At 40.3% G+C, this 23177-nt stretch overlaps 1 protein-coding gene across 2 annotated transcripts in view; it reads right to left on the minus strand.

Annotated features, from left to right (window-relative positions):
* fras1 (Fraser extracellular matrix complex subunit 1) overlaps positions 1 to 23177 on the minus strand; it is a 259913-nt gene that overhangs the window by 106910 nt on the left and 129826 nt on the right. For both annotated transcript variants that reach the window (XM_028577114.1, XM_028577115.1), the window contains exons 18-21: positions 21525 to 21665; positions 19414 to 19560; positions 4414 to 4569; positions 267 to 413 (exon numbers count right to left, since the gene is read on the minus strand). In XM_028577114.1, coding sequence (XP_028432915.1) covers positions 267 to 413; positions 4414 to 4569; positions 19414 to 19560; positions 21525 to 21665 — 591 coding nt within the window. The remainder of the gene's footprint in view (positions 1 to 266; positions 414 to 4413; positions 4570 to 19413; positions 19561 to 21524; positions 21666 to 23177) is intronic.

Raw genomic sequence — 23177 nt, forward strand, 5'->3', positions numbered from 1 at the left:
TTATAATGCAGCAAGTGGAAAGGAAAACTGCATTAGTACAGATGAACAGGAGGCACACATATTTGTTATGTTCACCATGCCGATCGAATTGGAACAAGACCTCAGAGATGAGCTGATATTTAGAACCACTGTACTGTGTGGTGTTTTTATTATTTTGTCCACCTCCTGTAAGTCATTAAAACACAATGTAATCTCAGATGTGTAGTAACATCTCTGGTTCTTCAGATATCTTATCTCCCAGGTGAGATGCAGCAGTGGTTACCTACCCTGACAGATCCTGTGACCGTTGTCATAGTAACCGAGGGGACATTTGGGAGCGCAGAGACCCGATGGCAAAAGAACGCTGATGGCAGGGCAGGAAGTACAGGAGAGAGGCCCCGCCCCACTGCAGGCTTCACATGAAGGATGGCATTCTGGGTACAAAAGAAATGGAAACTTAAAATATTCCATGTGGAGGAATTGGGTCATGGAATACAACAAGGAAAAATGTGTTATAAGATAGTATAATACAGTGTAAAACATGAAGCAACTTATGTCTTAGAATATATCAATGTTTTATATTTGGGAACTAACAGTACTGACCCTACCCTGGAAATCCAGAGTTCTTGTGAGAGCATAATTTAAATTTGCTCAGCCAGTCACTCTGGCAATGAGTAATGATGCTCATTAACTATGTCCTTGTTGCCGAGCTGCACCAATCACATCGGTGTATCTGATATAGGTGGGCCAGAGGCGAGCTAAACAGATGACGACAGTGCTGCGACGTCGAAGTTTGGAATCAGTCAGTGAACATTGGTCGTAGTGTTATCCAATTGCGTGCAGTGATATTTTCAAATGCATGCTTGGTGCCACCCCTCGAGTTGGGCCATTTTCATTACTCATTGTCAGACCCTTAATCTTTCAGATTTGGGTCTGGATTTCCAGGCTATACTGACCCATGAAACTACAATATAATGAGAACACTACATGAGATATACAGTATATGCAGTTTTAAATCAGTCCTGTAGTTATATACCCACTGTGAATTTCTTGAAACTCTCTGAAACTGAAACTCTGAAAAATGTAATTAAATCATGCAAAATTCTAATTAAAGCCACATTCTTGAGTTTACAAATACATATCTGGGCGCCTGGGTGGCTAATCTGGTAGAGCGTGTGCCTATATACAGAGGCTCAGTCCTCGATGCAGTGGCCGTAGGTTCAACTCCCCTCTCTCTCCTCTTTCATGTGATTATAGAGGCCGTAAAATGCCCCCAAAAAATATCTAAAAAAATTAAATAAAAAATACATATTCATAAGTCTCACTAATCACTATCAAGGCCCTAATCATTCTCAGATTGCTGTGCTGCTCCTTTCTTTAGGTACATGTTGGTTGATTTATTTTGGGTGTATATGTATCTACAAGTGCTATTTGGATCTCTCTTCTTATTGTTTTATATATATATATATATATATATATATATATATATCTGTGTGTGTGTGTGTGTGTGTGTGTGTGCATGCGTGCGTGCGTGGGGCTCAGCTAAATGAGACTCCAGAGGTTTTGCTCTTACAGTTTACGCTTCCTGTTCACACTCTGCATTTAAATCTGTGTGCATTCATAGCAGCTTACTGTGGAGGCAGCGGCTATGGCTGCTGAGCTGCTCAAAAGGAGCGTGATGATAATAATAATGATGAGGATGAAGAGGGTGAGGACAATGATAACGAAAATGATGATTATGATGATAATAATGAGGACAAGGATGAGGATAGTCAGGGGGATTATGATGATGAAGACAATGAGCATGTCGAGGATGAGCAGAATGAGGATAATAATGATGAGGACGATACTAACGAAGATGGTACTGACGAGAGTGATGACAATAAGTATAATGACGAAAATGTTAATAATTACGACTAATGGGGATGATGAAGGCTATACTTAACCAACATGAAACCTTCTATAGCTTCTAGTACAGAGTAACTGTTTAAACAATAATACAGGCTTTCTCAAACTAGGGCTTTGACTTTTGCCCAAAAATCATATTCGAAGTTTGTTTGTTTATTAATATTAATATTCGAATATATTTGAATACTTATTAATAACATTTTGACCATTAAACGCCTTCAGTTTAAAAGTCAGACCCTGGATTAAACACAAACAGTATGCTTTCGACAGGAAGTTCGGAGCTTTCACCGTAGCCTACGTAAAGTGGTCTGATGTTTATACTCGTGTGCTGGTGTGTGCGTCGAGCCAGTGTGTGTGGGCGGTGTTGCCAACTTAGCGACTTTTTTTCAGAAAAGACAGCGACTTTCTGTAAAATAAAAAAGAGTCGCCAGTATTGTCCAGCGAGCATGCAATGTATTTCTCTCCTGTGGCCGCCGAAACATTCACCTCTCTCTTCTGTTGTGTGACTGAGGAGCAGCCCCGCCCTCCCCTCTCTCTCCTCATGTGCAGCAGCACTGAGCAGGCAGGTAGACAGGGGAGAAGGGACAGGATGCGGGGCCGGTGTAGGTAGGAGAGACAGCGGAACGCGATGGGAGAAAGACGCCGCTGAGCTGGCCTGGCCCTGGGCAAGCCAGCCTTCTTTGAGAATTAGGGGGGAATGCTACCAAGCCACGGCCGAGAGACGAGAGTCGCTGCGACGTGTAGTTACATTTTGAAATGCGTGAAAAAGTCTCGGAATCTGAACTGAAAACAACGTTTACAAGCAAACGCATTTATAAAAAATAATAATTATTTTTTAAAATAATTTAAAAAATATATAAAGAATAATATTCAAATAATATTTGAATAATATTCGAATAATATTTGAATAACGAAGTTCGGAGTCAAAGCCCTATCTCAAACACAGTAACTCCTCCAAATCCCCGAATATCTGCCCAGTCTTTGTTTTCAATATCTACACAGTTTGCAGTTGAGCGTCAAAGCATCAACAGTGAGCTGGGAGGACATTGTGGATTTGGTGTTCTTTTGGGCATTAAAGCTGAATCAGGGAGTGTATCTCGGAGTAGTTTTTCTCATGTACAGCTAAAGCCTGAGATGATGTACACGGAATTGATTACACCGCAAAATAAAAAGAACTAAACTAAACCTGACTAAAGAGACCGTTTTGCCATGGGATCACAGGAGCCCCGACACGCCAAATCGGGTCAGGGGCGTAAAGTGTGGCGGGGACAATGGCTTCTTATCCACTTCCTACCACTTAATTTCGGTGCCCTTGCTCAGGGAACACCCATCTTCTAACTCTGCCTTCATTTTTATTTCAAATACACAACCGTAAAGTTTAGTGACTGCATCTTGCACATTTGGGACGCTATCGTGGTCACAAAATCTAGCTGCACACAGACAGACAACACCAGACAAAGAACTCAAAACCAGTGTGGTAGCTCACACTACAGAAGGTGTCTCCAGGACACACACACACACACACACACACACACACACACACACACACACACACACACACACACACACACACACACACACACACACACACACACACACACACACACACAGACGTCTGTATTACTATCTTTGTGGGGACTTGTCATTGACATAATGCATTCCCTAGCCCCTTACCCTAACCTTAACCATCACAACTAAATGCCTAACCTTAACCCTTACCTTCATCCTAACCATAACCTAATTCTAACCCTAATCCTAAAACCAAGTCTTAAACCTCAAACAGCCCTTTAAACTCGTGGGGACCAGCATAATGACGATGATGATTATGATGATAATAATGAGGACAAGGATGAGGATAGTCAGGGGGATTATGATGATGAAGACAATGAGCATGTCGAGGATGAGCAGAATGAGGATAATAATAATGATGAGGACGATACTAACGAAGATGGTACTGACGAGAGTGATGACAATAAGTATAATGACGAAGATGTTAATAATTATGACTAATGGGGATGATGAAGGCTATACTTAACCAACATGAAACCTTCTATAGCTTCTAGTACAGAGTAACTGTTTAAACAATGATACAGGCTTTCTCAAACTAGGGCTTTGACTTTTGCCCAAAAATCATATTCGAAGTTTGTTTGTTTATTAATATTAATATTCGAATATATTCGAATACTTATTAATAACATTTTGACCATTAAATGCCTTCAGTTCAGGCTGTGCAGACCCCACAAGTATACTGTAGTCCCCGGTTTTTGGACCCCACGAATATAGTAAAACGGGTACACACACACACACACACACACACACACACACACACACACACACACACACACACACGCTCCTACAGTACCAGGTCAACAAAATGACATCAATATAAAAGATATTTTAACTAATGAATAAAACATAAAAGCATTGGTGGCATTTTTCTTACAGCTTTTCCACATGGGGGCCGCTATTGGCTCACCTCCGACCTTGTAATGTAGTGCGTATAGGCAGGAGAGTAAACGTTCTTACTGATGCAGGCTCCGTGCCAGCCGTAGAAGCCCCGGGGACAGTGGGAGACGCAATGATCGCCCAGCAGCCAGGTCCTCGGCACTTTACACCACAGACAAACACTGCCGATGCCCGTCTGGAGGTCTGCCGTGCAGCGCTGACAGTCTGAGCTGCACTCTGCAGGAAGGACACACACAGCAAGGAGGGCACGTATTTCTTACATCATCATACTGGACACAAATAAACATCAAGCCACCATCAAAGTCACACAAAGTCAGATGATTGCTAAGACTGCTGTACTTTTGTCAAATCACCAAAATGAAGTGCTTGAAAGAAATGCTGTTTGCGTTTAATTTTCTGTCTGGTTCATTCAGAGGGAACACATGATGTGGTCTAGAGCTGAAGATCTTTCCCCGAACCAGACAGGACCCGCCAAACCAAACTTATTTGGGGCCTTTTGTCAGTGGTCATCAGTCTGAATCAAAATAAAAGCGTTGGTTGTTTTTGCTAAAGTAAAAAAAAATAATAATAAAGGGAGTACAATCACTTTCAACTCAACATGAAAGTTTCTTCAGTAAAACTGTTGATCTTCATCATCATGATTTGATAGGATGTGTAGTGTTAAACTGAGGACAGAGAGCGGATAAAATCTTTATGCATGCGCTTGTAATATTTGAATAACAAACCAGGATTCCAAGGCCATCCATTTCTTCAGAAAAACTTTTTTATTGAATCTATTTTTACTACATTTCCTTCTTCTAAAATCTTTTAAAAGGGGATTCAAATGCTGTGGGAGCCTTCTTGAAACACACACAAAAGAAAAAGCAATAATTGAAGATATGAGCAAGATAACTAAAGAATAACTGCATAAAGGAAGCATTTATAAAAGTAAGATTTTAATGACGATGTCTCACAGGGTGCGAACTACGGGGGAGCTAGGCTCCCCTTAATAAGACATGGGCTCCCCTCAAAACGTGATTTGTGAAATTTTGGGGGGTCTCTAAAAATATTGACAATGTGTCATGTTGACGTGCAATTTCAGTTTTGTAATGTGATCATCGTGGATTATTATGTAAAACTGCAAACATATCATTCATTCAAGCATGATGGCAATTTGAACCTGATTCACTTCAATAAAGATAACTATACTATAGTATACATAGGCTACTATATACTATACTATACATGCTATTCTTGTTATCAGCATCAAGGCGTTAGAGCTTCGTTCGGGCCCAAAAAATCAAGCCCGACCCAGCCCGAGCCCGTGCACGTTGTGTCCGAGCCCGGCCCGGCCCGACACATTCACTGGAATTATGAGCCCGATTTCAACCAGACACTTTTTTAATCCGTGGGCCGTTATAACTGACGTTCTCAACTACAATTCAGAGTTGTTTGAACTGCAAAAATCTGTTTAAAATGATCTTAATGAATAATGCAACAGGAGCGAAGCATGTAAACTGCGCTGTTTGTTTATTCAATATGAATGAATGTGAATGGAACGGATCGCAAATGGATCTGAATGAAGAAAAGTAAAAAACTCAACGTATTTCTCTGTGAGGGCTTGCCCGCTTGCCTCGCCCTCAGGGGGGAGCCTACGCTTGGAGAAGTAACAAAAGAGGACGTTGAAGGCTGACTATCATCTTTTCTTCCTTGGCGAGCCTGCTCCAGGTGTCTGTTCATCATCCACGTCCCCGTTTTATTTGCTGTCATAGGCGAACAGCGGCCGCACTTAATGCACTCAACAAAGCCTACACATATGTTGTCACTTACCACGACTTGTTTAAAATGGTTCCATACCTCCGACTTTCCTCGCGGAGTCACCTGTGCTTGACGATTATTGACACAAATGTCACGCTATAATGTTACATTATAAATGAATGCAGTGAGGTTTATGAACTACTGTCCCCCCGGGGCACATATATATACATACATGCATAAGGACCCTCCCCCCCTATTGTATTTGGCCAAAAGTGGATGCAAACGGATGGGGGGGTCTGGGGGTGCTCCCCCAGAAAATTTTGAATTTGGTAGATGTGATTTCCTGTATTCTGGTGCATTTTGGGGATGGTCAGCTAGAGAAGGGCAATACCTAAATTTGTTCAGATTCATAGCCTTTTGCTTTTTGATTTATTAAGGTAGTGACTTCACCCAACTACTTGGGCTTCAGGGCCAAACAATACTGACATACTCTGTGTTAGTAGGAACTAGGGCTGGGCGATAAGGCCTCAAAAAAAATCCCTGATTTTTTCACAAAGAATCTGATTCATGATTTAAATCGATCCCCCCCCACTTAAAATTAATCTGCAGATGACAAATGACAAGATCTCACACACACACACACACACACGGGCATGTATACCATTATGATTATTCATGCCAATTTTATGTAAATATTGGTTTGAGTGTTTTCCCTATCATTGTATTGGGGGGGCGCCCTCTGTGAAAGAGTGAAAAAATGATATTATGCTATATATTGAACAAACCTGTGAAACGACATTTTCCACAATAGAAACATGATTTAAATGAGAAAACGTACTGTTCTAGCTATAAAAATGGCAGAATCACCCACAGTGCAAGATATTTCAAAAACCGCTTCATACACGCTTCAAGGTGACGGCAATAAGTTAACAGATATTCACAAAGACGTATAGCCCAGCAACAATCTATCTAAAATAACACCTTTTGGGAGTACCATTCATGATATATAGTAAAATATTGAAGTTGTGGGAAGTTTATATGGCTATACTGTATGTTTCATCCGTCCCCCTATGCTGTTTCATGCGTCCCGACCAGGAGGGACGCATGAAACATTACGCACGTCCCACTTCTGCTGTAATAATTCCTGAACGGTTTTGTTCAAAGCTGAAAATGCAACTGTATTTGACAGAAGACAGGTGTAGGTTGCTAGTGAAAAAATATTAGCTTTCAGTGCGATACGATCGCTTTGTAATTACGTTTAATTAAAACGTGTTTCAACTGTCCCCTATATAATAATGTTATATATTCAACAACCACTAAACGGATGCGTGAGATAAAGCTGTTTTCACACATACAGGTAATTCACTTCTCGTTCCTCAGTAAAAGTTCAATTAATTTTAACTTTAGTCGCGCAACCTTGCTCCTGTTTTCACCTGTTGCTGAGTAACGTACATTAACATGCCATGGTCTCATGAGTGTAGCATACCTGTAGCAAGCTCCTTCGTAGTAACTAAAAATAAAAACAAACGTCGAAGAGGAGCTCCGTGCTACAGAGTGCCGATTGCTAGTTGTTGTAAGCCGCTACAGACCTCCGTCACAGCTCGTTCGTATCAGCGGCTTTTAGCTAGTAGATGTGTTGAGCCGCATCAGAGTTCTTCAACACCGGGTCCGGTGCTCCATGGTGCTCCGTTAGGTAGGCGGTAGTTCAGTAATCCGAAAATAGGTGACTTTGAGCCGGGTACAGAGCACAATGAGCTGCCGGTCATTTTGGCGGATATTGCGGTTAAGTAAGTAAGTAATGAAACGAGTAGTTAAGAAAATAACTAATGTTAGCCACTGTCGCTGCCGTGTCGCTGCCATGTTGTTTGTGTAACGCTATCACTATGGCAAACGCGCGGGGGGAGGGCTGGGCCCATTCGGAACTACGGGAGCCCAGATGGGACCGTCGGCGAATGTTAAGAGGTAAAAACAACACTCGGTTGGGGGCCCCCTAGTGGCCAGGGGGCCCCAAGCAGCCGCTTAGTTCGCTTATGCCTCGGGCCGGCTCTGGGTAATTCTCCCGTTTTTCTTTTTTTCTTTACATCCTCAAGCTCCTTGTTGCACTTAAGCTCCACAATACAGGCCGCAGCCCCGGTGTGATGCGTGCGAGAGGAGGAGACTCCGCGCATGACACATGTTGCATTTTGTAACTGTAGTCCAACTTGTGTAACTTTTTGGACACATTTGTTACTTTGGCCTAAATAGATAATAGTTCTGATTATGGCATAGCTTTCTCCCCACCCAATTAGGCTAAAGTAATGATTAAAAAAAACACAAATGCTTGATAAATGGTCCGGCCCGGCCCGGCCCAAGGATAGTGGCGGGAAATAACGGTCCGGGTCGGGCTCGGGCAGAGAATCTAAACTCTACAAGGCGTGGCAGCGCTGCGGTGCAAATTCAACTCATGTTTAGTACATGTTAACTCAAAGATTCACAGAAAAAATATAAACGTTGGAGGCCCTTAATCGGCGCGCAAAGTCCTTGAAATCCATTCTGCAGTAAGCATCATATAGCCATGGCAAAAAGAAAACAAGGCAGTTTAATTCATTTTGGTTTTACTAAGAAATTGTGTTAGCACATCTCCCACCGGGGTGTCAACGCAAGAAGAAGCTGAAGAAATAATGTCCTCTCTGGTTGAAGATGATCCTAACCCCTCTTGCTCCTCTCTCTCCCGTTAAATTGGAACAGCCAGCAGTGGAGAGACTGGAAGAGCCCATATACATGGCTGTTTGTTAAGGGTGGAAGCTTGGGGTGCGTTGCTAAGGTCTTTTTTGAACGGAGGAATTATGGTATTCTTCGGTAGCCTGAGTAACTTTAACCGTTGTTAATGTGAAATCTCAAAGACAGCCTGATGCTTTGTTTATAGACTATTTGTGGGTGGCTGTTTGTTGTTTGACCTATCTATTCCTGTCGATAAAGTATAATAGGGTAAATCCTGTAGTGCATAGCTACACTTGTAGCTGTTATGTATCTTTGTAAGTCATTGTAAGTCGGTCGCAAGCGCACGTGAAAGTGGGCTCCCCCGAAGGGCACGGTATAGTTCGAACACTGATGTCTCATCTAAAAAATCCTGGAATTGGGTGTTAAAATGCACTAACTAAACCTAAGTAAAAAATCTTTTGTCAGAAATACATTGAAGAAAAAAAAAAAAATCTGTCTCTCTCTCAACTATTAACTCTCAAACTTAGATCTCCCTCATACATGCCATCCAGCTACCCACAAACCTGTACAGTATATACCCACATAACTAAGCACAGCAGGGTTGCCCACATGGAGCCAAGATTAGCAGAACAATGAAGAGCACCTCATGGTGTTTTATCTGATGGTGTCTGGGTTGGGTCTGGCTGGCACAGTGGAGGGGACCTTAAAGTTATCCGTCCGTGCCGAGATAACCATCTACAGAGAAAAAGCAGAACAACAGGGGCTCTGCAGGTGAAGAGTTGTGTGTTGGCCAGGTGAAAGGAAAAGATAGAGGCTGGTCACGTACGGGTGTTAGAAAGAAATGTTAAGACCATGAAAGTACTTCTCTTTCTTTGTGAAGGATTAACAGAAATGAGAAAAAGTTTGGAGTGATTACAAGGTGAAAGCAGACGAATATCGAACTGTGTGGCAACAACATATGGATTTAGTCAGAAAATGTGACAGGTGATCTTTTCTCTAGTTTTTTGTTGGTTGATGACTGGACACTCTCGTAGGTAACTAGCTGCAGGTCCAAACTAGTAGACCAAGAAGAGTTGTACTAGACATTTAAAAGAGTTTAGACATGCTTAAAAGGAAAAGTGAGGAAAAAAATAGATTTTAAAATGGATTTAAAAGCAATTATAATAAAATAAAATGCAAGTGAATAAATGCAAGAACAGCACCTCGAGCAACCTGAATATGAAACCAAGTGTTTATGGGATACATAAAAACCAAAAACACGTAGGTGTTTTTAACATCTTTGCCCTGCAAACACAGGCATGTTATATTTATTTCTGTGGCTTGGTTAAAAATACTTATTCATAAACTATACTTTCTTCTGACTAGTACTTTTTCCTTGTTTCATTTTGTATATAAAAACAAATAAGCAGAAGGTTTAGAAGTGTTTAAAAGAAGATGCTGACTCTGGCCCTGAGGGCTAAGACCCTGTTTACCTCAACCCTCAAGTCTTCAAAACCAAGGATCTGAACCAGTTTTAAAGAGGCGTTATTTCTTCGCTGTTTTCTCGCTTTTTGCTTGTAGGTCTGATATCTCGTGATACTTCCTGACCCTGAGGCCGGCGGCTCGCCGGCCGAAAGTTGCAAGGGTGGTTTTTCCGCTCACAGGTGCTAGGGGGAAGCGAGACGACCCCCATTCAACCCGAAAAAAAAGTCATATAACCATTCCAATGACTCCGAAGCTGTTCAGTTAAGGTAAATTGAGCTAAAAAAAAAAAACTGCATAGTTCCCCTTTAAGCTCTGTTTTTTTTGGCTCTATACATTTTCTTTTGGTTTATTTTAGTCAGTTCAGTTGAACTATGTGACACAATTTGGGACTTAACAAGACTAAAAACTAAGAGGCACCTGTTGATGGAAGCTTAGATTCAAGGAGAGAAAGTAAATGAGCTGAAAATAAGTTACATTTAAGTTTATGTCAGTAAGATTTCTTACTTTACTGGTTTAGTGTTTTTTTTCACTGTTATATCAAGAATTAAAGGAATACGCTATGCATATGCACACGTGAAGTGCCTCTATTTTGTGTTACAAAGCTACTACATGGAATATGTATGGTGTATTTGTGATAGATCTATGTGTGGTGCAGTAGTCAAATTGCTACACACTTGCTGTGAGACCTAGCTGGTTAGCTGTTTGGGGTTAAAGAATTGCAAACATTTAGGTAAGTGGTTAAGGTTAGGCTTAGTTATTTTTCTAGTTTTTATTCTGTGTGCATTGATTGTTGCTTTTGTTTTGTTTTTTGATTCACTCTGTGTAATATGTAAAGCACATTGGGTATGAAATGTTCTATATATAAATAAATCTGCCTTGCCTTGCTTAGTCATTTCTGGTAATGGCAACGTTCACTTACAAAACCAATCAGATAAGGTCCATGTAGTACACTTTTCTTGTCTAATAATAGCAGACATTTCTTTCAAGACATGTACTTGATTGACTTTTCTGTTAACAGCGTCAATGATATATCAAACTAGATTGTAAACTTTTTAATTAAATGGGCAAATGTTTTGATCTCTCTTTATGTGTCTGACAGCTATTTTCATCTGCTTGCCTATATATCTTAGTGACTGACATTTAACTTAGACTGGGATTATTTGAGCCTCCAGAGCAGCTGTTCCTCTGACAAACGCTTGTAGAGCTTCAAAGTTCCTGAACGTGGCATCTGCCCAGGTGAGTCACACTCTCCTTCTGAAGCAGGTCCAATATCAACAGAGCAAAGGAAGAAGTGGAAGAACAAAAAAAGGAACTTCCTCTCTTGTCATCTCCCAATCCACACCTTGCATATCACATCACTTTACAACAAAACACATATCAGCATTCCTCCTGCCAACACTCTGGAAGCAATCCGGCTCCGGGCGCTAAACAAATGGCTCCATGGTGGAGATAAGATAACTCAGGTGTCAGGGATTATTGACTGTGCAGACTAAAACTGAATATAAAACTAAAATGGTATTGATTTGGGTCCCCAGAGTCCCTCTTTATAGTGTAGTTACCATTTTTGAAGCACATAAAAAGGTATGCTGGAGTTATAAATGCATGACACAGACTGGATGAAGGCCGGATATATCCCATATCATGCTTTTTTTTCCTGAATCTACTCAAATATATAGAGCAGAAACAACAAATTGTCTCTAACAAATGTCATACAGGAAAATCTTTAATGTCCCTCAATTAGTTCCTTCCTTTTGAAAAGAGAATAAGACTTGTTTTGAGTCTGAGTGCAGCAAAAGTTCAGAAAGCAAGAGGAACAAAAGTGGGACATCATCTTCATTTGAAGTTTTACGGCGTATAAAGAGACAGAGTGCTGCAGAGAGAGACGCTGTGTGGTCCTCCGATGCTGACTTCAACCTGTCTAGACATGTTGCCCCGACAAAGAATGGATTTACAGATGCAGCTATTAAAAAAGTCCTACTTTTCTCACTGCTGGCTCTGTCCCCCATAACAGAAAAAGTTCTGCTCTTGTTTTAGATGTCAGAATTATGATAAGGATTGTTCTGGAAATTGGTTGGGAGACACTTTTCTTCTTGTACATTATTCAAACTTAGCTCAACTATGTCACTCAAACAAAGGCCTGCATAACTCAGAATAGATGCCGAACAAATGTGTGTGAAGAGAGGTCTTAAGGCATTTCTTAGATAAATTAGGGACAAGAGCACTCAACGACTTGATCTGTGTGGACTTTTTTTTGGCAAAAAGCTGGTCAGCAACAACAATTAAATTATGTTCACATCATGTACAGAACATTGAAAGCCACAGCAGTTAGTGATGAAGCTAAGAATACTGTAATTGAAGTGTTAAACCTCACATTGTGTAATTTTTTGAGTTGATTCTTAGCAAAAAAAACTTTGTTCTTTCACAAATAGGTGTTCATTCATGTGTGATTACTTCCACCAACTAATCAAAGTATTCTCGTAAGCGTAGAATCTGACATTCAGAATCATTCAGAATACATACGGTTGAGTGGCTGGAATGACGGTAGCCATGTAGCACCTCCTTCTTTAAAATACATTAGCCAAAGAGGGACATACCTCCGCCTTTCGCCCTTTTACACTCAGTGGCACCCCGCACCATCACGAATGCCAGGGGGAGATTACTTGCCAGAGAAGCGGAAAAGATAATTAAAACGACAATGCGACAGGCATAGCAACAAGACCAAAGTTAATATTGGAGTGGCTAGAACAGCTGCGTGTGAACGATGGAGATATTTCGGGTTCGGCCACTGTAGCAGTTAAAACGCAATCGGAATGGAAGGGGCTAGAAAGTAATATTCAGTTGGTTGTCATATACAATTTCACCGCTAGATGGGAGAAATTCTTACACAATGTAGCTTTAAAGCACAAAGAGCAGCACCTCATATCCTTTTTTACAACGGCTGTTTTAACATTGTGAATTGAAACAAAACTACTTGCTTAGGGTTAGATAAAAGATGATGTCTGGGTTAAAATAAGTATGTTTCTTACATAATTAAATAAAATAAAAATAAAAGTGCATTACTATGCACGTTATGTAAACCAGTCTCAATGAAAAAAAAATACCCGTTATCATACAACTAAACTGCACTCTCAATAACGTTTGGAGGGAAAGTATTTTCCCCCGGATTACGTACAAGCGACAGGTGTATGCTGTGAAGCGGCCGTAGTTTAAAAAAACTGGTTAAACTGGTAAAACTACTTGGTTAGGTTTAGGAAAAGATTGTGGTTTGGGATAAATAAGTCGCCTACATTTGTTACACAACATAAGTTGTGTACATAAATGAAGTACCTTACATTAGTACCTTACATCCATGAGTTAAAATAAGTCAACGTAGACTGTGTTTTAGTGACCCATACCCCCCTATGCAGACTTTGAACACGGACTTTGATTAGAAACATATTTTTTTTTAGACAAAAGTAATCCGAATAAAAATATGATTCCTCGAAAACATTATTGAGAATGCAGATTTATTGTATGGGAATGTAATTGTAATTCCCCAGAAAAGGAAAAGGACCCTTTCAAAGATGACAAATCTCTTCCTATACAAAATTATTTTGTTCTCCCAGCTTCTGCACATTTAGTAAGTTAACTCCTAGTCAGTGTTTTTATTTTACTAAAATAGATATTTACTTTTGTTCTCTTTACAGCCAGCAGAGATTTAAAGGACATTTCCAGAACCATATTTTCATATTGTGTTAATGTTCTTCTATTCTATCATTTTGATGTAATAGGTCACTGCAGGGTAGATGGAAGACAAATGTAAGGGATCTTTTTACAATCACCTCAGCTCAGGGTCACACAGAAAAGTTACTGCCTGTGTTACTAAAGATGTGTTAAAGGTCCCATGGCATGAAAATTTCACTTCATAAGGTTTTTTAACATTAATGGGAGTTCCCCCAGCCTGCCTATGGTCCCCCAGTGGCTAGAAATGGCGATAGGTGTAAACCAAGCCCTGGGTATCCTGCTCTGCCTTTGAGAAAATGAAAGCTCTGATGGACCGATCTGGAATCTTTATTCCTTCTATAAGGAGCAAGGTTACCTCCCCTTTCTCTGCTTTGCCCGCGCAGAGAATTTGGCCCACCCATGAGAGAGAGAGAGACATCATGGCTTTAAAACGAGCAAAGTGGCAGTTGGTCAAGGCCACAGCCCCACCCTCCACCTTGCCCCCCCCTCTCTCCTCCTCAATAGCTACAGACACAGAAATGGCACATCCTAAGGAAAGCTCATTGTGGGACTGGCTCTAGTGACTGTAGTTCTGCACCAAGGCTGAATTTCGTGAAAGAGACTTCAGATACAGTATTAGGGGACCACTAAGGTCTATATAAAAGAGACTTCAGATACAGTATTAGGGGACCACTAAGGTCTATATAAAAGCATCCAAAAAGCAGCATGTCATGGGACCTTTAAACAGATCTATGCAGAGTTTGTAAATTAGAACAGAAACAATACCCAAAAGGTACAAAGATGTGGGAATGGGTTTCCCAATCAAAGCTGTAAAAAGACACCATTTTTTTCCTTCTAGTTAGCTAAATGGAGTTACCATGTTCAGGTGTTTAGTAGAGTAATGCATACATGTTGGTCTTAAGCATCATTACCATGATAAATGCATGAAAAAAGACATCGACAGCAGCTGTCGCTGTAGGCAACAACTTGTCTTAAATGGGTTTCCATGGAGGGTTTCATTGACAAGAAAAAAAAGCATGTATTTTATTTCAATACTGGTATGCCTTGTTTCTATGGTGATGCATTCCTGTTATTCAACGTGCAGGTCTATTTTAAGCTTTGTATTCTGATAAATAATGGCTCAAACACAATTATGATGCAAAAAATAAACTTGTGTAGCTGCAAGCTTTGAGCTGAAGGGTTACAGAAAACTTTAATTTGGACTTTCAGATCTCATCGTTTTCTGTGTGACTCAGAAGTCGGTTTTCATTCCACCAGAAAAGAAGGATTTTAGAAAAAGGGATGAGAGAAAGAGAGGGATGGTGAAGATGGTGAGGTTTAGAGTGAGCGGCAGCCGGTTGGCAAGAGAGTTGAACAGTCTCTCACTGAGACTGTTCAACAATGTGCTATACATTCACAAAAAGCAAAAGGTGGTATGAGTGACAAAATCAGACCACAGTCCAACCTACATTCTCTACAGTCCATTCGCGTCGATACGACACAAATCTTTTCATCATTCACCTGGGACTGCTGTCATCATTTTAGCAGCCTAAAAAAAAACTCCTTTCCAATACAACAAAACTGCGTTCTCGATCACAAATATGTTTCTAATCTAAGCCTGCAGAAGTCCAGGAGGTCAGAGTGGATGGTTGGGTCAAACAAAAACAGGACTTTCACCCAGAAGACCACTGTTCGTGTCCCGTGTAAAATCAAAAGTCAATGTTGATTTGTTTATATAACGTACTTCACCTAGGTCACGTACTTAACACATGTAACATACTTAACCTACCTCACTTACTAAACCTACGTAACATTCTTAACCTACGTTACGTACTTCACATACATCAAACACTTAACGTCATTTACTTCAATTACCTACATAACTTAAATTACTTCACAAACGTAGCTTTTAAACCCAGACCATCATTTTTTTTGTAAACCTTACCAAGTAGTTTGGTTTCGATTCACAATGTTAACCACATGTTTAAACACTGAATGTCACAATTTGCGCCAGTCTCTGGAAAGTCAATTCCCTTGAAATATAATTGAGAATGTTTTGTTGTATGGAACCAAATTTTTTAGTGGACAGGCATATTGAGTCAGTGACTCCGTTAGCATGCACATAATATTGCGAACTAAGCTGTTTACATGGCTAATGAAAGTGAATATTCCATTCCACTAATATTCCCTTTTACATGTGGCCGAGCAAAATACAATTGTTTCAGCTGTGGTGGTCTTTTTGGACCATGCAAACACAGCATCCCTCTTTCTTTCCTTCAACCAGCTTCTTGAAATGGTGTGCAAATATCCAAAAAACTGATGATATCTAAGTCTTTGATAATGTTTCTCCTTCTTATCGGGTCTCCAGCCTTGCAAACTGTTGGCTAGTTGGTTTGTGTACAGCAACCATAGCAACGCACAGTGGTGACCATAAGCCGTAAACATGCAAGAGGCCGTAAACTGGGAGTAAACTGCGTTAAAAACCCTGATTGAGACGCATATTCCAAATGTGCTATATACATATCCAAAGAATGCCTCTAAAACCTGAATAATACCAGAATATCCCACGTCTTAATCGGAAAATGCTATATTCGAGAAAAAAAAATAAAATAAAAAAAAGGCCTTATTCGGAATATCCAACCGAAATATGCTGTTTACATGACCTGTATCAAATTCGGGATATTGTCATATTCGGAATAATAGTGGAATATTGGTGTGCATGTAAACATACTCATTGTTGTCTCAGTCGACAATGAGAATAATGACACAAAAATGGAAAGAAAGCTAGCAGAGCCAACTAAATGGTATTTACGGAAAAGCACTGACCCAATAACAAATGTCTTCAGCATCACTGTCTCTTTTCATTGATATACGATATACAGGTTTCCGTCTCTAATGGATGTGGGCATTTCTGCAAGTGAGCTAGGCTGGAGGGCTGGCTGGCTGTAATTAGTATGAGCAGCAAGAGCACTACTGCTCTCAAAAGATTAATCACATGAGAAGAAGAGACAGAGAGAGAGAGAGAAAGTGAAAGAAAGACAGATGTATGAACTCGTGATTGAGAGCGAAAGCCTCATCGCCTTAAGACGGTTATGTAACACCGAAGGTACCACTGGGTGGACATAGAGAATCCAAGGCTCTGTGTGTGTGTGTGTGTGTGTGTGTGTGTGTGTGTGTGTGTGTGTGTGTGTGTGTGTGTGTGTGTTCTTTCCATGCAGAAATGATGACCCCAGTATTTCTGTGGCCCAGTAGTGCCTCAAATCATCTTTTATTAAACACAGTTTGGCTGGGCTTGACCCATTTAACCCTCCTGTTGTCCTCGGGTCAAATTTGACCCATTTTCAAAAAGTTTCTATATCAAAATTTGGGTTTCTTTCAACCAAATTGTCAAAAAAAATAATGTGGATGGTTCCATACAACGCTCTTCACAAGTAAAATAACTGATCAGTTCACTACTTTCATAACATTTGATTTAATTAAATTTTATAGCATTGGAAAAAAATTATAAAAAAACGTTAAAAGAAGTGAAAAAAAATGTCCTAAAAAGCATCAAAAACGTGGGGAAAAAAACAAAAACGTCAAAAAAAACATCGGAAAAAGTGACAAAAAACTTGTCGAGAAAAGACGACCAAATAGTTTTAATTTAAAATTTAGACCCAGAAAAACAAACGTTGCATGGTCGATGCTTATGTGCTTCTGTGTGCGAGCCAGCAGTGTGTCTGCCCACATACGTGTGTGTGTGTGTGTGTGTGTGTGTGTGTGTGTGTGTGTGTGTGTGTGTGTGTGTGTGTGTGTGTGTGTGTGTGTGTGTGTGTGTGTGTGTGTGCTAAGATCTGGTTGCAGTTTCACATCTCCAAACAGTGTGTGTCACCGAGAACTGTAATTAAAAATCAATGCGTCTATCTTTTTCCCCAGATTCTGTTTACCACCTTCTATCTCTTCCATGCTGACTTTCCATCGTGTAAACACGCCTGTTTTTAATCTACAGCCAGTGGTCCAGATAGGTAAAAACTCATTTCATTACCCAGCGAGAGGGAGAAGGGCAGCAGGAGCTACATTTACACACAAAAACTGCAAGCCTCCCTTTTCTATTTATCTTCTGTCCGGTAGTTTCTAATTTTTTTTGCCTGCCAAAGACAAATAGCATTTTTTTGTGCATTATGAGGAAGAGAAGTGGGGCGGGGAGGTGTGAAGTATCTTAGGCTGGTGTTTATTAGCAAAGTAAAAAAAAAAAACTTGTACTGTACTTGTAACTTGTTTGTATCCCGGTGGATGTTTCATGAGTTTCTCTGAAAAGCGTAACTGCGAGCGAGAATCTCATTAAAAGTTGTTTTTTCTTAAAAATTACAACAAAATGTGGGGATACGTTTATGGAAAGAAACTTTTCTCTAGTTTTTTTTTTTCTTTCCCCAAGGAGCCGTAGTCAAAGATGTATTTTTCACCACTTTAAATTCACATTTTGAAGTTCTCTTTTATTGTTATTAAAGGAAACGTGCCTCAACATAGAAACAGATGATTCTCCAGAAAATTAACATTACTATAGGTTCTTCTTAGCTTCTTCTCTCCTTATATCCCCTAATTCTTTTACATAAACAGGCCTGTACCTTTAAAAACTTTTTTTTCAATCAAAGAACCACATTTTTTCAGAAACAGATGCACATGTTTGTTTCTATTAAATAAACCGGTTTTATGTCCATCCAAGACTTCAAGTGCTCCAACTGTAAGTCACCTCAGTATATCTAATAGAAAATAAATATGGCATATTTGAGATGCCATGCTACTCTATTCTCATATATTGTTTGCAGACGGCTAACTGACCAACTACAGTAGCGGCTATAATTCAAATTATACCAAGTGATGAAAACATTAAGGTTCAAATCCTGCCAACTGGTCTGACTGATTTCAGTGATCTTTTTAGGGTTTCAGGAGTTAATTTCAACAATATTCTTTTTAATTGTTATAATTTAAAATTTCCGGTGGAGCAAGCCTTAATTATAAGAATTAATGTGGATTATTTTTAATATGGCACCCTTTACATGTAAACAAATCTTGGCCAGTTGATAAGCTACTGTACAGAGAGAACCTGTTTTGTGTCTAACTGTTCCACAAAGTAGAAACAGTGACTTCTACTTCAGCTTGCAGCTCTGCAGATAATTTGAGACCCAACATTTGAAAAGAAACAGAGTGCAGAGCTTTTAAGTCAAAGATATCAATCCAAGAACATCTATTTTACAGAGATGGTTGGCATTTCTCATGAATAATGCAGGTTATTAGAATTAAAGATTAGTTGTCTCAGTGTATGTGTTCGTACAAAGCTCAGCGGGCAGAGTTGGTGGTTTTATACCCACGGGGGCCACTCAGGCTAAAAATACAAGCACTTATGGCATATTTGGTGAAAGCCTCGCGCAAATGGCATACAAATGACACACACATTTACACGCACACAGGCTGACTTACTGAGGCACTCTCCAGTGACAGCGTTGAGGAAATGCCCCTCTTGGCAGCCTGTCCTGCAGTAGCCGCTCTGTAGGGAGGCCAGAGGGGAGCATGAGGTGCAGTCAGCTTGAGAGGGCCCGGAGCAGGTTTGGCAGGATGGGTGGCATGCTGGCGGGGGACAGGGAGAGGAGAGGTACAACGGGAAGGTATGAGAGAAAAGGGTCAAAATCCAGCACACAATCAGGATAAAAGTGGTGACGAAAGTTAGGAGGAGACAGGAACGGAGGCATGAAGGATAGCTCTGTTTATGGTCTCTACCAACTCCTGAGAAAAATATCTGGCTCTATAGTTGCTAGATGTTCCTCTTTCTTCCCATGCAAAGCTCTAACTGTGTCTGTTTAGGAGGGTTCAGGTTTAGAGGTTGATTGCCATCGTCATGGGGCATCGGTCAGAATGCATGAATAAACCAGAGAGAAGTTCAGTCCATTAAATGAAGATTTATTTAACAAAGGGTGAGGCAAATGATACTGGATAACATAACAGAACAGACACATATGGGTTGGAGAATCAGCTGCCGCCCCATGTGAAGGTGTTGAAGAGACTGACAGAGTGAGTGCAGTCTTAAATAAGGAGTGACCAGGTGAACTCAATCAGGTAATCAGAGCAGAAACCAAAGCCAGTGATGAAGACAGGGGAGAAAAGGAAGTGAGGTACAGGAAGTGAGGTAAGTGTGAAAAGAAAGTGTCAGAATAAGATAAAAATAGGGATCTTTAGTACAGTGTCTGCTCTGTGGAGCTGGGGAGATAGTGTACAGTGTGTTTATCAGAGCTTGTTTGCTTGACAGCTTGTAGTGAACAGCTGTCTGCTGCTGCTGGAAAAAAGGTTGAGGAAAACACTGAGACTGAATCATAAAGTAACAAATAATTATTATTAACTAAAAGAAGCTAAAAAAAAAGCTCAGTAAAGCTGCAGAGTCGATGATAATCCTTTGTGGCTCTGTCGTTACAAGCCATCCCTTCCACATTACTCATAGTCATTTGATTAATTGCCATTATAAAGGAAATATTGATTAATGGAGCTTTAACTACACACTGTCTTATTGCCAAGCATACAAAGTCACCAGCAACTAAACTTTGTGGTTAAAGTTTACTCTCTTAAAGACAGAAATACAATACTTCTTCAGGGTATCTGGGTAGCTTCTAATGAGCCAATCAACAGTAAAGGAGGACAAACAGATCCAATTTATTTTGAAATCCCGGGGGGTAAATAAATGTAATCTGAGCCCAACGTTCTTCCTTACTGTCTAGGTATCCGCCTGTGTCTGCCATTTCAATTACTCAGCCAAAGTTAGGAGTAACAAAAACAAACTTTAATGATGTTTACCACAGGTTTTTGTTTGCCTCGACATAAACAATAAGATTCTGTTTGCTGGTAGACGGGACATAGCAGGGGTAGTCTTGCTTCAATGCGAGCAGCGATGACACTTTGACAGTGATTTACTTTTCATACTTTTCATACTTTTTGTACATTTTGACAATAATACTTTAACATTTTGAATTCTGGACTTTTACTTGTAATGGAGTACCTTTAGACTGTGGTATTTCTACTTTTACTTAAGAAAAGGATCTGAGTACTTCTTCCTTCTACGGCTATCTACGGTATTTAGTTTACATGTCATGTAGCGGTAACTAAACAATTAAAACTGCATTTTTGAGAAATGTATATAATTGTAGTAATAAAGTACACCTTCGCTGATTACACTTCAGCACCAAGCTGTGAAAAGCTTTCACCGCTGACATTACCCGAAAATTTAATTATGTGGTGAACACAAACAGAATTTCTAACACCTACACCTGGGGCTCTGGGCTAAATGAATGTTTGTAATATCAATGCTTTTTATTATGCTGATTGAACTGAACTTAACTACAAGCTTTAGTCTGGACCCAAAAACACCAGAAAGCACACACATCTTAAGTCTCTTGAGTCCCTTCAAACAGCTTCTAAAGATAAGCCTTTTAGTTTAAGGTTTTAAGTTGAGCTTGGGACAGGGGGAATGCACCATGTAAATGGGTTATGCTTAAAAGTATAGAAATAATGTGTGTGTGTGTGTGTGTGTGTGTGCGCGCTCTCACCTTGGCACTGATTGTCCTGGATAAAGAAGCCTTGTGGGCTGCTGGGAACACAGCGGCCCTCGTGCAGGCTGGACGGGGAGAGACAGGACATACAGTTGTCTGCAGATGGCCCAGTACAGAGCCAGCAGGAGGGGTGACACTCTGAAAAGGACACAGAGAAAAGTTCACATTTTCAAGCCGTGGCTAGAGACAGAGGATGCTCGACTGCCAACTGTGCCTCCTCACCACTGTTCTACTGCCACAATAAACAAGAATAAAATGGCAAAATGAGTGGACTACCTATTTTCTTGGTCTATAACGCTCTGTACTTTTGCCGAATCTCCAAGGAAAGGGTTTTGTTTGTGGAGGAAAAAAAAAAAAAAAAAAAAGATGCATTATTAAGCGCTCAGAAGGAACCAGGAGCGTACTTTTACAGTATGGTGAGAAGTCACCTGAGGGCCGTGTGGGTTTGTTGGCTGTATATAGCAGCAATGCAGCATAAATGCATAAAAAGTGAATGAAGGAGGACTGAAGGAGGACTACCACCCACCCCCCAACTGCTGCTAATGCACCCCAACACTGTATCAAATACACTACACTACAAGTAGTGTGTGTTGTGCAATACCTTTTAATTATTTATTATATTTTATTATCTTTTTTCTATCTTCTTATCTTATTTTTATCTTGTTCTCTATTGCTTCTGGTCACTGAAAGGTACCAAACGTAATTTTGTTGAAAGCCCACAATAAAGTGTCTTATGTCTTATGCTCTTATTGCTATAAAAATATATATACTTACAAATAGTAGTCAATATATCTGGACACTGCAATCCAACTCCAATCTGCGCCACTATTTTTGTTATCCTGCAGCCATTCAGCTGTATCTTGTTCCTTCCAGAAGTCACGCATTAACACCAGAGTCGGTGCCAGCTCAGAGAGACGGATCCAAGATGGCCACGAGCCAGCAAAGACTTCTGAAATATGCTCTGCTGCTAAGTTTGGACTATTTAGTTCAGATGATGAAACATAAAACCTTTACAAGGATCATTTTAGGATGATTTATATCTAAAAAAAACAGATTTGGAACTTGCAGGTAGGGAGGTTATAGCTGCACCAGACTTGGTGACTTGGCTCCAAATGGCAGACAGGATTAACTTGCTACTATTCAGAAATCATGTAATGTGGCACCATTATGCTCATGTTTTACTATTTATTACTCAGAGTGTGTAATGCGTCATAGCAAGAGGAACCAATAGAAGAAGATTAAGTTGGATGGAGAGCTAGCTCGCTGACTTACAGGAGTTATTATTTTACTGTTTTTAGGTTTGACTTCTCTTACTGGATACCAGAATTTTATTTAGACTAAGGTCACAAATCTACAGGTTTCTGCTGTTCCCTAATGCAGCCACTATTAACCAGTATTACATTTGGCTTTATGTGTAACGGGTTTGGCCACTTCTTCGACATTCCTGTGCTTGCTGTGTGTTTTTACTACACTTGGCTTCAGATGCATGCAACTTCTCTGACCCTGGCTATTTACCGTTCTCTTACACGCCCCCACACACTTCACCCCACACCACTGCTGCCCTGAAACCGGCCTTTTGTGCAGCCTTTGATGTCTGCTTTGGCACGATGAAGACAAATAGCTGAGCAGTGCTATCAGTTCTGGCAGCTG

The sequence above is a fragment of the Perca flavescens genome, chromosome 5 (genome assembly GCF_004354835.1).
Source record: "Perca flavescens isolate YP-PL-M2 chromosome 5, PFLA_1.0, whole genome shotgun sequence".
Lineage (NCBI taxonomy): Eukaryota > Metazoa > Chordata > Actinopteri > Perciformes > Percidae > Perca > Perca flavescens.